The sequence below is a fragment of the Protopterus annectens genome, chromosome 8.part0 (assembly GCF_019279795.1).
Source record: "Protopterus annectens isolate FY-2018-M chromosome 8.part0, PAN1.0, whole genome shotgun sequence".
Taxonomy (NCBI): domain Eukaryota; kingdom Metazoa; phylum Chordata; order Ceratodontiformes; family Protopteridae; genus Protopterus; species Protopterus annectens.
Genome location: NC_056741.1, coordinates 128,113,450 through 128,127,891, shown reverse-complemented (window position 1 = coordinate 128,127,891; position 14,442 = coordinate 128,113,450). Strand labels below are relative to the sequence as shown.

Sequence of the window (14,442 nt, the reverse complement as noted above, 5' to 3'; positions counted from 1 at the left end):
TTTTTTTTCTTTTTCCATTTCCCATTTCTACCCCTTTTAAGCCCCGAGTTATGCTACACAAACCCAATGCCCAAATGTAAACAGTCCTGCTATTTCTGGGGGTTTGTTTGTTTGCATCCGGTGCACACCGAGCAAACCTGTTTAGCAAAAGTAAACACTTTGCAGCAGAAATGGCCCTCCTCTGGACATAAACATGCAAGTCAATACAGCATCAGACACACAACCTTGTTTAGCTGTGCTTAACTAAGCTTATCTGGAAGCCATGGAGCTCCAATTTGCTTACAGCAAGCATGACACCCGCTTTTCATGTCAGCTGCTCCTCCTGTTTACACCAGTGCCTTATAACACCTACACCGTTAGTTGCAGTTGGGGACTTAAAAAATTTTGTGATTCAGTAAATTTCCCTCATTTGCATATCCTACTGCCTTAATCCCTAGTTACTGCACTACACCAGTGCCTTTCCCCTTAGCAACCACTGCTCCCTGGTATTGTTTTGATTCTGCATACCATAGACTATAATAGCAAAATGCAGATTTCCCTAAAAATTATGTTTTCACATTTTTGTTAATATTTTTGGCACAATCCCATTCACATGTCGCTGCTCTATGCTTAAACGGCCGAGACAGGCCACAAAAAAAACTTTTATTTTTATAAAATTGACACACTTTTCCATGCTAATGGCCATATAGTTGGCCATTGACATGCCTAAAGATTATAATACATGCTTTTATTTGAGCTGTCATGCCTCTGTTTTGATTTTTGCAGAAATGTATTCAGCTAGTAGCCGAATACATTTCTGCAACTAGCACTATTCTTGCACGGATGCCTGCCTGCTTGCTGAATCACTAACTCACCTTATTTGCATAGTTTTCACCAGCAAATGAGGCAATTAGCATTATACAGTGGTGTCTGTGCAGGAATAGTGCAAGCAGGCTTGTGCACGTCATGGTGGCCATATTACATGCAGGAGTGGCTACACTATTCCTGCATGGACTTTTTAGCTTATTGAATCTCAGGGATTAACATAAATTCAGTCACTGAATTAGATGGGATTGAATATAATGTGTATAAAAAATGGAAAACTGGCAAAAATTGGTATTTATGCAAGTGATGAATGAATGGCTAGAAACAGGGATTATGTACAAGGACATTTGTATGGGGGTTTTGAAATTAATGTTTAAAAAAAGGAAATAAGGATGAGATAAAAAAATTGGAGGCCTATAACATTAAGTAATACAGACTATAATTTTTTATGCGAATAATATAAAAAGAGTACAATGTAAAATGGAAAGGTTATAGGATCAAAATTTGGAAGGAAAGGGAAGTCCGGATCTGTTGTGGTTAATAAGAAAAGTAATTGACAACATTATTAATAAAAAGTAGAAGTAAAGGTTTGATAGGTGATATAATATAGCACTAACCCACGCCTGGGTGTGGGTAATGCTGGATTTACCCACGGTTGGTGTGGTTTGGTCACAAGGGCGAAGCCTGAGTGGCCAAACAAAGCCAACCATGGGTAAATCCAGCATTACCCACACCCAGAAGTGGGTTATTGCTATTATACAATGACATTATTTAAAAAAAAAAATTACTTTTCTTAAATAATGACATTGTATAATGCCTCCTTGCTGCCCTTCTGCAGCTGTCTGGTATTCTGCGGCAGTTCTGATGTACTGCGCATGCGTATGCCTACGCAGTACATCAGAGCTGTGGGCAAAAACAACGGAGAAAGCAAGATCTCTGTTGCTTTTTACAAACTGTCTTGCTATGTTAAACCCATTTAACATAGCGAGACAGTTTTGAAAAAAGCAACGGAGAAAGCAAGATCTCCGTTGCTTTTTACAAACTGTTTCGCTATGTTAAATGAGTTTAACATAGCGAGACAGTGTTAAAAAAAGCAACGGAGAATCTCTGTTGCTTTTTTTAAAGCTGTCTCGCTATGTTAAACTCATTTAACATAGGGAGACAGTGTTGCTGTAAGAGATATAGTAATGGAAATAGTCTGGGCGACGGGACCTTTTTCCATTACTATAACTCGGATTTACAATGTGCACGCTGACCAATCATCGTGCATGTTTTTGAATATTAATGGGGGGGGGGTTGTTGTATAATAAGGCATATGATAATATTCAATATGAAGGGTTATGGAGAATTGTGCAGTCATATAACATAAGTGACAGAATATTACGCATTACTAAATCAGTATATGAAAAAAATATGAAATTAAACATAAATGGTGGGATTGGGGAAGATGTGAAAATAGAGTGTGGAATAAAACAAGGATATCCCGCCAGCAGTGTAATATTTTCATTAGTCATGAATGTAGTAGTTAGGGAAATAAATAAAATGACAAGTAATGGAGGATAAAAATGATGAAAGAGGTACAAATGCCAATAATGCATACTTATGCTGATGACATTGTAATAACTGCTAAAAATAAATTATGGATGGAAGAAATAAATGACAAAAATAAGTATAATATTAAAGAGTTAAGTATAAATAAAGAAAAAAAGTAAAGGATTTGGTTATGAAGGTATAATAGATATAGAATATAATGAAAAGTGTATAGACATATTAGGTATAGTATTTGGTAGAAGTAAATATAAACATGAACAATGGGAGAAAATTATTAAAGGTAGCAAGGATATGATTGCTTTCTGCTTTCTGGAAAACATATACATTTTCATATAGAAAGAAAGCACCTTTGATAAACACTATAGTACTGAGTAAGATAGCCTAGGTTGCAAACATTTATGTTATACTGGTGAAATGAAAAAGAAACTATGATGATAATATTTTCATTCATCTGGGGTCGAGAATGAACTCTGTAAAGAGAGGAATTTATATATGAAAGAAGATCATGGGGGACTGGGATTGATAATCCCAAATGTATATGCAGCTTCTTATGTATAAAGTATTAGAAGGGGTTATGAAAGATAATAAAAATATGGTGGAGACAATATATGGTAAATACAAGGCAGTTTGGGAAGGAATGGGAATGAAGAGCGTAAGTCAAAGTGTTATTAATGAAGAAATGAAAGAATTTTATAGTAAAAATGTATTATAGAAACTAAAACAGAATGCAATATAAAAGAACAGAAATGAATGGTATGTTAGTATTATATGTTAATATTATGAAATCATTGGGTAGAGCCACTTACTGAATACAAATTGATGAACTGTTGCCAGCTTGTCATGGTGTGATGCACACACATTTTCAGTGAGCTGTGTAGGGTTTATTGAATCCTGCCCTAGATGTTTCTAATTGAAATACACTGCACAGTTTCACAATAAGTTGTCCGTGTGAATCAAAGTGCACTCTAATCTTCTTAGTGGATTCAAGAAAATAAAAAAGTTGGATGTTTCTTTGCCTTACTTATTTTAAGGTACATAACTAATGCTCTATTCACAAAACATGGAAGAAATGGTATGTGTGTGTGTGTGTGTGTGTGTGTGTGTGTGTGTGTGTGTGTGTGTGTACGCGCGCGTGCATATGTGCCACTCGCGCACGTGTGTGTGTGTGTGTGTGTGTGTGTGTGTGTGTGTGTGTGTGTGTGTGTATGTGTGTGTGTATGTTTGTGTATGCATGCATGTGTTTTCAAACATGTTTAGGAATTAGAGCCAGGACCTAGCCATTACATAAGTAAAAATATAATAGGAATACATCAGGTATGGTTTGAATTATGCATGGATTACTTCACACCAGATTTGAAGACTAGTCAAGTTTCATCCTGACCAAGCTATTCATGGTATAAGAAAATTCAGCATAAATCACATTCAGTAAAGTTACTTTGCAATACCAATATAGCTATGAATAATGCGCTTTTCATGTTTTCAAGCTGATGTGGAGGGTTTTTCTTACTGCTGTTGAATTGTTCGATTTCCCATTGTGCTTGCTTCAGTTGCATTTGAAGGGATATTTGATCCCTTGGCAGGTTAGCAGCTTTTACTTCTGGTTGAATGAGCTCTTTCTCAAATCCAATACTCGAATTTTGTAAAAGGTTTGCTTGTTCCAGTTGTTTTGACTTCTGCAAATCTATTAAGGAGATAAAAAGATGTTAGATGTAGTCAAAATAAGACAAGAACTATATGTTTTGCCAATGAGTAAACATAACTTTCTTCCACAAAATTTCAGTAAAGTCTGCAGTTCTCACTAAATATGAGAAGTATTCTGACAAACAATAATTAGGCCAGCATACCAAAGCTTGGGTATCTTCTTCTCCCTTTGTACATCTGAAGAACATCCTAAACATGAGATGTTGAAGTAGTACATAAGGGATGTATGGTGTTCAAATCCTTAGAACTTTTCTGACCCAAGCCACGAGCAGTGAAAATTAATATTGATTTAGTTTGTCAGGCATATGTCTTTTGCCAATTTCCATTGCACTGTGCAGCAAAGAATCCTCATTGGGGAAAGCTTCCTGGGTTTTTTATTTACCTAAATTTTGTACTTTTTCATGGCAAATAGAAGGGATAACTGTGACTGTGGGACTCAGATACCATGATGAGATAGTCACACAAAAATTGTGTTCAGCTAAGGATCCAGGCCTAACTATAAAGACTGTTCCATGTGTCATTCCTCCGATTCATCATTCAGTTGGTTTTGAATCAGAAGCTGATGATGATGGCATGCCTTCAGACTCCCTGTTTGGAAGCACTGTATTATAGATGATGTAGCACTCCCAGTGGGAGAGAAAGCACATCTCTGACATGCTGAACTGGTACTATGATTTGCTATATATTGAAAATCCCCAAACATTCTTCTATACATCCAGGCTCAGAAGCTTTGCAGGATAGTTTTATTTTTATTTATTTATTTATTTGTATATTTCCATTTGTTTACCGGGAAAGTCCAACTGTGCAAAAAATAGTTCATTTTCAGTGGAGGCCCAGGGAGAAAATATCTACAGAGTACACACTTGTAACAGTTCAATGTGCATATCAGATACAAAGTATTTACAGTTCAGTTATCATTTAGATTACAAGTTGAGAACTAGTAAGAGGTACAAATTATAGAGATACAAGGTATGTAGAGTTTAAGTTTCATTCAGAATACAAGCTGAGAACTAGTAAAATGTATATATTAAAGAGAAAATGCTAAGAAATACAAATTTGGTTGAACTAGACTGTACAATTAAAAACTGTTGAGACCAAAATGTAGAATCTAGGTTGTTGCCATATAAGGTAAAGCAGACATAGATGGCTGAGAGGTGGAGGAAGGAGTGTAAGGTGGGGAATAGGTAGGGTAAGGAGTAAGAGCTGATTATGATTAGAGAGGGGTAACAGAAGTATGCCAATAAGTCAGCTAAGCACAATGCTTTCACCACTGCTTTGGTAAACTCTGAATCAGAACTCCCAGCACCTAAGAAACCCTAAAGGTTTGACAAGATTCCAGACACTCACAAATTCCTTTACATAAATATATTTTAAGGCCCTGCAGTGGTTTCTGTAGAACATGACACATCTGCTAATATCTTATCCTATGATAAGGACAGTAGGGCTATGAACAGGTATGGAAAGAAAGTGTACATCTCTGCTATGTTTTCTTAAATGGCCATAAACTATCAAACTCATATGACTAGGTACCTTTTGATGATTATGAGAGACATGAGTAAACGTTTAACTGACATACTTGAATCAGATAACCAAACTTCTTTATTATATTTGCTTAATTCCTGTACCTAAGTAGTTAGACACTGCATCAAATGTAGTTTATGGATGCTGATGATCCATGATTCCAGAGACGCAGCTACCAAGTCTGCCTTAAGGAGGCGCTCTTATTCAATACTACAGTTCTTAACTGAATATGTCAAGTGCAAACTATTGGATATCCCCTTATACAGGGAAAATCTTGTTGGATCTGCTGCTGCAGAAATGTTTAAAAGCCTGCAGGAGAGAGGCAAGGTCATGCATGATTTTAACCAGAGTTTCCTATCTCCTTTACCTATACACCACATGAATTACTCTTCAATGGTTCAAACTGTATTTTTTCTGAAAGAATAGAAACAACAACAAAAGGATAAAATGTTCACCAAACAAAGTTGAAGGAAAAATACAAGCATCACTTTGAAGGAAAAAAAGTGTTTCTTTCCAGCTGAATCTGCCAGTTTGTGACTATCTGCTTCATCCCCTCCTTTCACCTCCCTCCTACTGTGGTTTATATACTCTTTCTTTATCAAACAAGTTATGACATTCCCTTCCTATATGGAGACTTGTAATTGTGGACCAATGGGTGCTCGTCAACATAGAGAAGGGGTATAAACCAACCCATTTAATTATTCTACATGTGTCCTCAAACCAAAAACACCCAATTGTTTACATTTTACAAGAGTTTTTCCATCAGGGAACTATAGTACCATTTCCGATTCAACCAGCAGAAAAAAAGATGTTTACTCAAGACTTTTTTTGGCTCCAGTAAAGGAGGGCACTTAGAAGCCAATTCTGGCTCAATCAGTCTTCAGCATATTCTTAGGGTTTCCAAAGTTCAAAATGAAGGGTTGGGAGGGTGGCCTAATGGTTAAAGTATTTGCCTTACAAACACAAGGTGCAGAGTTTGAGTCTCACAAGGGATAATTGGCTTGGCTTAAAATGGCTCACAAGGGCAATTAGCTTAGTACTAATCTATGAATCAATGATGCCTCTTCAAACCTTGCTCTGTATCATTCTTCAAGCTTTTTTAGTTACGCTACAATTCAAAGCTGCATATCTTCATATTCCAATCTACCCAGAACATAAAAAAATACTTAAGGTTTTGTGGCTTATAATTTCACTTTCAATTTATTGCTTTACCCACTGGTCTTTCCACAGCATCAAGGGTATTCTCCAAATGCCTCATCTCAGTTGTTGACTTCTGCAGGCTGCAAGATATTCATAGCTATTCCTATCTAGACAATTATTTTCTCCAAGTTTCTTTGAAAGACAAATGTATCGTAGATCTCAAGTGCAATATAAACTTTTTTCCTTGCCTAGTCTACAACAAACCTGAAAAAGTCTGTCATTCTTCCATCTCAAAAATGGATCTTTCTAGGTTGCCATCTCAACACTATCTCCATGATAGAATTTCTTCCACGGGACAAGAAACAGTTTTTTATTGCTTACTTCCCAGTCTGTCATTCCCCTTGAACTGACCTCAGCAAGAGAGATACTGAGAGCTCCTGGTGTATGTGGCTCCATACATAAAAATGATAATTTTAGCCAGACTCCACATGGATTCAGTGGTACCTGAGGTCTATTAGGAGTCAGCACTGCCAGATTTCACATGAGGAAGATTCAATAATACCTGAAGTCTGTTAGGAATCAGCACTCTCAGACTCTACATAACAAACATTCAGTGGTACCTGAAGTCTCTTAGGACTCAGCACTCCCAGACTCTACATGAGGAAGATTCAGTGGTACCTGAAGTCTCTTAAGACTCAGCACTGCCAGACTCCATATGAGGAAGATTCAGTGGTACCTGAGGTCTGTTAGGACTCAGCACTGCCAGCCTCAACATTAGGAATATTCAGTGGACCTGAGGCCTGATAGGACTCAACACTGCCAGAATCCACATTAGGAAGATTCAGTGGTACCTAAAGTCTCTTAAGACTCAGCACTGCCACCTAATGAACTCTCCAAATCCTGTCTTGCCCTTCATAAAGAAGGAAGTTCTTTGGTGAGTCATCCAGATGTCAGTCAATCCAGGAGTGCCTTTTCTGGGTCCATTTCTCAGTCAGGAAGTCAAGAAGTCTTCAGAGGTGTTTCTAATTAGGCAAAGGGGGGCATGATTAATGAAAATAAAAGTCCTCAGAATTTAGTCTGGTTAGGACCAAAACATGACACATAAATGTCAAGAAAATCAAAAAAGCTATTATATGCTGCCCGACGAAAAAAACTCCATCTCTATTCAGTCTCATACGCCTACTCACAGGTGATCTGTGCCCTGGCCAAGGCCATGTCCATGTCCAATTATTAATGATGGACGTCTCAAATCACCAATCCAAATCCAAATCCATTACGAGAACAAGAGATACAAACCTCAAACAACCAATAAATACTATGCCAGACAGATTCATAACCCACCCCCACCAGAGGCGTGGAATGGAACAGAATCCCAGTCCAGGCAAAAGTCTCACTTGCTATGACTTCACTCAGAAGTGAGAATCAAGGAGAGGATGGGGGAGAGAGTCTTAACCCGGGGTCATCTCTGTGTCACTACTAGACAGAGGAGGCTAAACCCTAAAAGGCCTAAAAGTCCTATTCCTATCCCTAGAGGGGTGTGGAAAACACCACACACACTCCTGGCTATTTGGCACTTCAGTCTCTACATAATCTACACACTGCAGAAAACCTCCAAATCCTTACAGACAATACCACTGTAATATAGGAGGAACAGAATCTCATTTCCTCTGGGAACCTGCTTTGACAGTCAGGAAAATTGTTATTTGACAGTCTCTTTCTCCAAGCAGTTTACATTACTTCAGAGATGAACACCGTGGCAGATTATCTAAACAGATCCAAGCCAGACCATCATGGATGGATGTTAAACAGATAGTTTGTTTTTCTTCAGACTGACCATACATGGAGAACTCCATAAATAGATTTCTCTTCCTCTTGTCTCCACAAACAGTTCAAACTATTTTGATCAAGTGCTCCTTTGACCAGAGACATGGAAAACAGGCACTATATCATTCTTATGGAAAGGGAAATTCCTTTATGCCTTTCATCCCTTTACTTTGACTCCCAATTTTTGCTCAGAACCAGAAGGGACAATCCAAAGATGCTGTTGGTGACCCCCACCCCCATTTAGCCCAGGTGCCACATTTCCTCATTGTCTTCCTTCACTTTAATCTTTTCCCCCGAACCGAGGGGAGTCACCAAAAGTTACCCCACAAGATGGCCTTACTCACACAGAAGGAGAGCTCTGTCATTCACCCATACTTACAAATGCTAAACCTCACTCTCTAGGTGACAGGATTCAGATATCATTTAGGCACCTTTTTCAGGGGACAGGAATTATAGGAGGCTAGAAAACCTGCTACAAGAACATCTTATATTTGTAAATAGAAAATATTTTCTATCTGGTCCCAAAAGTGAAAACAGGACCATTATGACATGTATAGTTATACTATTCATTAATACTTTCTCATTTCAGGACTCACATATTCTACAATCAAGGTACATATGGCAATCATATCTGCAGCACTACCCATAGATCTACCACTGTTGAGACATTTTGAGGTCAGGCTGCTTTTGAAATGTGTCATACATATCATGCCACTGAGAAAAAACACACCTCTTCCTTGGGACCTTAAATATGCATTGGAGAGGCTGATTCTTGTTCCTTTTGAGCCTTCTGCTGCTTCTTCTTCCTCCTCTTTAAAATTCTGTTCCTTGAAATGAATTGTACCAGTTGTCGTTACCTCAGCTGAAAGGGTCTGAGAGTTCAAAAGCCCTTTATGGCATCTCCTTCTTTCATGGTTTTCGGTAAGGACATGGTTTGCCTTAGTACCAGCCTTTATTTTATTCCTATAGTTGCCAATGAAATTTGTCTAAGCCACTCAATAAATCTGTCTATGTTTTATTGCAATCCTCTGTGCTACCTATCATGGTATGAAGTTGGGTTGCAGGAGGAAATCATTTCTACAGTAATTTCCTTAGTTATTTCCTTTTGTTATTCCTTCCATGTAAAATCCATTCCACGCAAAGCTAATGTTCTTTCCAGTCTACTATTGAAATTGCGAACATCACTCGGTCGACTGTCGTATGGTCGAACGCATAAGGTCGGAAACACAGATGTCGAAGACTTTATAATCAATCGAGGAACGGTTTTAACATGGGTCGAGGTAGGTGTACAGTATTATTCCCTACTACAACCATCTTCCCTACCTCGACCCATGTTAAAACCATTCCTCGATTGATTATAATGTCTTCGACATCTTTGTTTCTGACCTTATGCTCAATTACACGACTGTCATCGAAAGTGATGTTCGCAATTTCAATAGTAAACCGTTCTTTCCACCAGGGCAGCAGCATCTTCAGAAAACTTTTCAGAGGTCTGAAATGTAGATCCATTTTACAAGCGATCACCTGCTCTTCCATACACACTTTTACTAAACAATATAAAACTGATGCTTTTCCCAGATCCAGGACTGTTTCACTCACTCTGTCCTAAAAGGAATTCTGGACTCACTTTCCTCTGCTTTTTCTTCCTCCACCTGACCCTCTAAACATTTTGTGAATTCTCCCACATGTAGTAAATACTGCAGCAGTGATAAATGAAGAACATAGTACAGTTCTGCAAAATCTTACCGATACAGTAGGTGTCCAGTTGAATCAGTGTTGCAGTATGAATGCCCTTCCTTTGCCCCCTATCTCTTTTATGCATGTATATATTCCTTTCTGGTTTTGGCTGAGATGGATTTCTTTTTCCATATCCTCCTCTCTAAATTAGCAGGCAGAACTTTGTCTTTTGCCTCAACATATCTAGTCAAGGGCAAGAATGTCCTGAGGATTTACTTGCTTCTATGTCCCTTGTGTACATCTTCACAATCTTGAGATTAGGGAGTATATTAGCATTGCCGCCTCACAGCAAGAGGTTCTCCAGTTCGATCCTTGGCTGGGGTGCCTTCTGTGCGGAGTCAGCATGTCCTCCCTGTGGTTGCGTGGGTTTCCTCCGGGTGCTCCGGTTTCTTCCCAAAGACATGCTGTAGGTGGATTGGACACTCTCAATTGGCTCTAGGTGTGTGTGTGCCTTCTGTGGAAGGTTGGGCGCTGGGCTGGCAACTGACACCATAAAAAACTCCACTGCCAATCATGAGTGGACAGGTGATCCACTGTGGCGACCCCGAAAGAAGAAGCATCAGATAAATAGTTTAAGAGAAAGATGTTCAAAATTTGCTTTGCTGTTCAAACCTATGGTATCCTTGGCAGGATACTGCATATCTGTAGTGAATATTGCAAAAGTGATCTAAACAGATGTACTGTTATGATAAGATTTTGCACAATTGCACTTTCTCAAACAGAACTGTATTTTTTAACCTGTAGTAGTACACTGGTAATACCCATAGCTGTTGCTGTAACATTCTACTGAGATACATAAAATAATCAGTCATTTTGGTTATGGTTTGTTCTAGGTTTCTCATCAGACTGTTTATTATGACTTGGAAAAAAGCTATTACAAAGTTCATGTGTGCTCTTAGCTGCACACCTCACTGAATGTATTTGAAACTCAATGCCATTTCCTTCATAATTGGGTGACGGTTATAAGTTACATGATGACTCACAGATCTAAAGATGTCCCAGGTAATATATCATCATGCATATATGATTAAATCTAGTAATTAACCTTTTCATCAAAGGTCAGATCCCTAGCACTTTGCCCATTAGAGATTTTGCAATGAGAATGCCTTCAAGGTGGCATATCTGCTACAAAATGCATTTTGTACTTAGATATGCATTTATGTTTGTTTAATAATCTTTGCTTTTGAAATATTGTGTTCCATGGTTTATCCAATGCTGTCCAACAGAGTGCACATATGCTTTATTGACCTGTTAATTGATGGCAAATAATATTTGTGGTATCAAGTTATTCTCTTTTGTCACACAGTAGATCAATGGAAGTCACTTGTACATTCCTTATAAAACAAAAGCAGTGATTTCTTGAGAGTGCTTGTGCCACTTTGTGGTCATTTCTTCTTTTCCCAATATTATTAGACCACAGATTTGTTATCTATAAATCCAGGTTTTTTGGTGGGATACAAGGGATTGTATTGCCTACAAAAAATAAAACGTTTCTAGTCTCTGATATTTGGGAGAATGCTGTTCAAGTTATTTTGATCGCTTGTGATTACTCAAGTACTTTCAGTGGATATATATTCCAAATGTACATATTAGAAGGTTGTTATCACTATTGCTATCAATGTAAAGGTACCTCTAATCTCTCCGTACAGCACCTTATCAATACAGTATCACCATGCAGGGAACTTAAAAAACAGCTGCTAACACTGGGCCCTAGGCAGCTGCCTAGATCACCTTATTCTGGGTCTGACCCTGCTTGCAACTGACTGGCAGAGGCATTCCTGAAATCCTAGCAAGCTTTCTTAAGATAAAAATAAAAAAAGCACAAAAAAGTAGTGGGGCGTACCACCAAAAGTAAAAACCTTAGCAAGTGTGCTGGAAATGACCACAAAAAACAGGGGCCATTTGGGGTCCTATAAAAAAAACCTTTAATATTGTTTAAGATCTCTAATGATCTTCCATGTTATCTTGAGTCTTGTCCTTTATCGGACTAATCAGCATATCTCCTCTTCCATTATTACTACTACAGCTGTCAATTCTTCTATTGCAAGTGAAGAAAGGCACACAAGGGGAGAGACAGCACATATTCAAAATGGCTTTATGCCACACAATAATAAAAGCCAATACAATGGAAGAATCGTTTCTTCCAAACCAAGTCAGCCTTCATCAGATAACACACATCAAACTGACAAGTTCCTCTTAAAAGTAAATTCAAAAAGTTTCATCCAATCATGTGAACCCAATTAAGTTAATCAGACTTCTTACTGAGTAGGTAAAACTCCATAATTCCTTTAAAATGTTTCTTGTAAGATGTCAAAAGTTTTCACAAGTACATTCACTAGTGTTGCTCATATTTTAAACATGCCTTAAGACCTCTTGTACAATTATAAAAATAATATGCAAATAAGTGACAGTTAAAAAATGACTCGGTAAAAAAGTTTTGTTTAAAAACATTTTGTTTAAAAAATATAATAGTTTAAAACAGTATATAAATCTAGTCTAGTGGCCAAAAAATAAACCACATCCAAAAAATACATAAAGTGTAAGTTTATGACAGACTGACTGAATGTCAATATGAGACATAAAAAGCTGTAGCCATATAGCACCAATAGCTAAAGTTGTAGTAAATCTACATAAAAGCACAATAAATATTTTTTTTTTACAGTGCAATGCTAATTTAACATAATTTGATGTTGGTAAACATTTTAACCAATAGGTTATAAAATCACATTTTTTTGGCAGGTTACCCTGGATTCCTGGAGACCAGCTGGGCTCAATAATACATCAGTATTGCCCCTGTTTTAAAACTTACTCAAAGTTAGTGTCGTCACAAAATTAACTTGGTGAGAATGCCAATACTTTTCCCTAAGTGGAAATGCACTAATGTATTTGCGTTGTTGCTGTTTTGTCACATTCAAGTGCCATCAATTATAATTTGTAATAAGTATGACTAACCATGCCTATTACACTATTTGAATTACTATTTGTTTCCATTGTTTTCAACTTAATTGTAGCACTGTTTGCTATGTGTTTTCAAGTTAATTGCATCACTGTTTGCTATGTAAGCTGTTATTCTGTTTTTTTAAATTCTATGTAATCTTTATTTACTATGTATCTTGGAGCTTTTCTTCCTGGGCCTCTGCTAAAAATGGACCCTTTCTTTTCGGGTTCAGGTACTCCCAGTAAACAAATGTAAAATAAATAAATAAGTACATAATGAATCATCTTCATGGATACAAAGCTACTTAGCAAAAAATTGTATTGCCTTTAACTTTCTGTGCAACATATTTAAGCAAGGCATAAGCAGACGCAAAACAATTACTTCAAAAGCAAAAAACTCGATCTGCTACACAAACATTTCTCGCAGGAAGTAAATCCTCTCTCTGTCAAGAAATCCTCTGATCTCACCTCCCAACCTATCACAATCTGGATCTACTTTGGAAGTTAGAACTTTCAAAACATTAAACCTCATATGGTTGAGACCATAATATTGAAGTTTTGAAAGTTTGAAACTTCAATAAAAAAAATTTACATTTATGCAGGGGGCAAGCCCCCTGCTCCCCCACACCCCCTGCTAAGTAAATATACCAAATCTGACATTGCATTACAGTGAAAAGAACAGTAAATTTCCCATTCCACATTGTATGGTGATCTCATTTAAACCATTTGAAGTTTCAAAACTTCAAACTTATGTTCTTGACTATATGAACTTCAACGTTTTGAAAGTTCAAGCTTCTAAAGTAGACCCCACCATCCAGACCTGTCAAAGCTAGTTCTTAGCCTTTGACTTTTCATGAGGAATTTAGCTCCCTCCCTAGTACCGCAATCACTACCTCTCCTCCTAACTTACCCAGCTCACTTATTTTACCCCCCTCTTCTATTTAAAAAAAATACACACAAAGAACTTGTACCAATATAAGAAAACATACCCACAGCTACACACCATTGTGCAGACAACCTACTCCCTTAGTTTATATCACTCTCTGCAAAGACATCCTTACTGCACCTCTACTACATATTTATAACCTCTGCTTAACTCAAAATACAATGCTAGACATACAGTATGGAAAACTGCTCTTGTTAAAACCCTGCCAATCAGCTTCAGCCAGAAAGTGCCTCCCATATCTGCCCTGTCTCCATCCTCCCTACACTTGGGGAAATGCTTGA

General features: G+C 37.6%; 1 protein-coding gene across 1 annotated transcript in view; it reads right to left on the bottom strand.

Moving 5' to 3' along the window:
- LOC122808673 (CD209 antigen-like protein E) overlaps positions 1–14,442 on the bottom strand; it is a 1,434,655-nt gene that overhangs the window by 1,275,567 nt on the left and 144,646 nt on the right. The window contains exon 3 of the mRNA XM_044079651.1: positions 3,863–4,036. Coding sequence (XP_043935586.1) covers positions 3,863–4,036 — 174 coding nt within the window. The remainder of the gene's footprint in view (positions 1–3,862; positions 4,037–14,442) is intronic.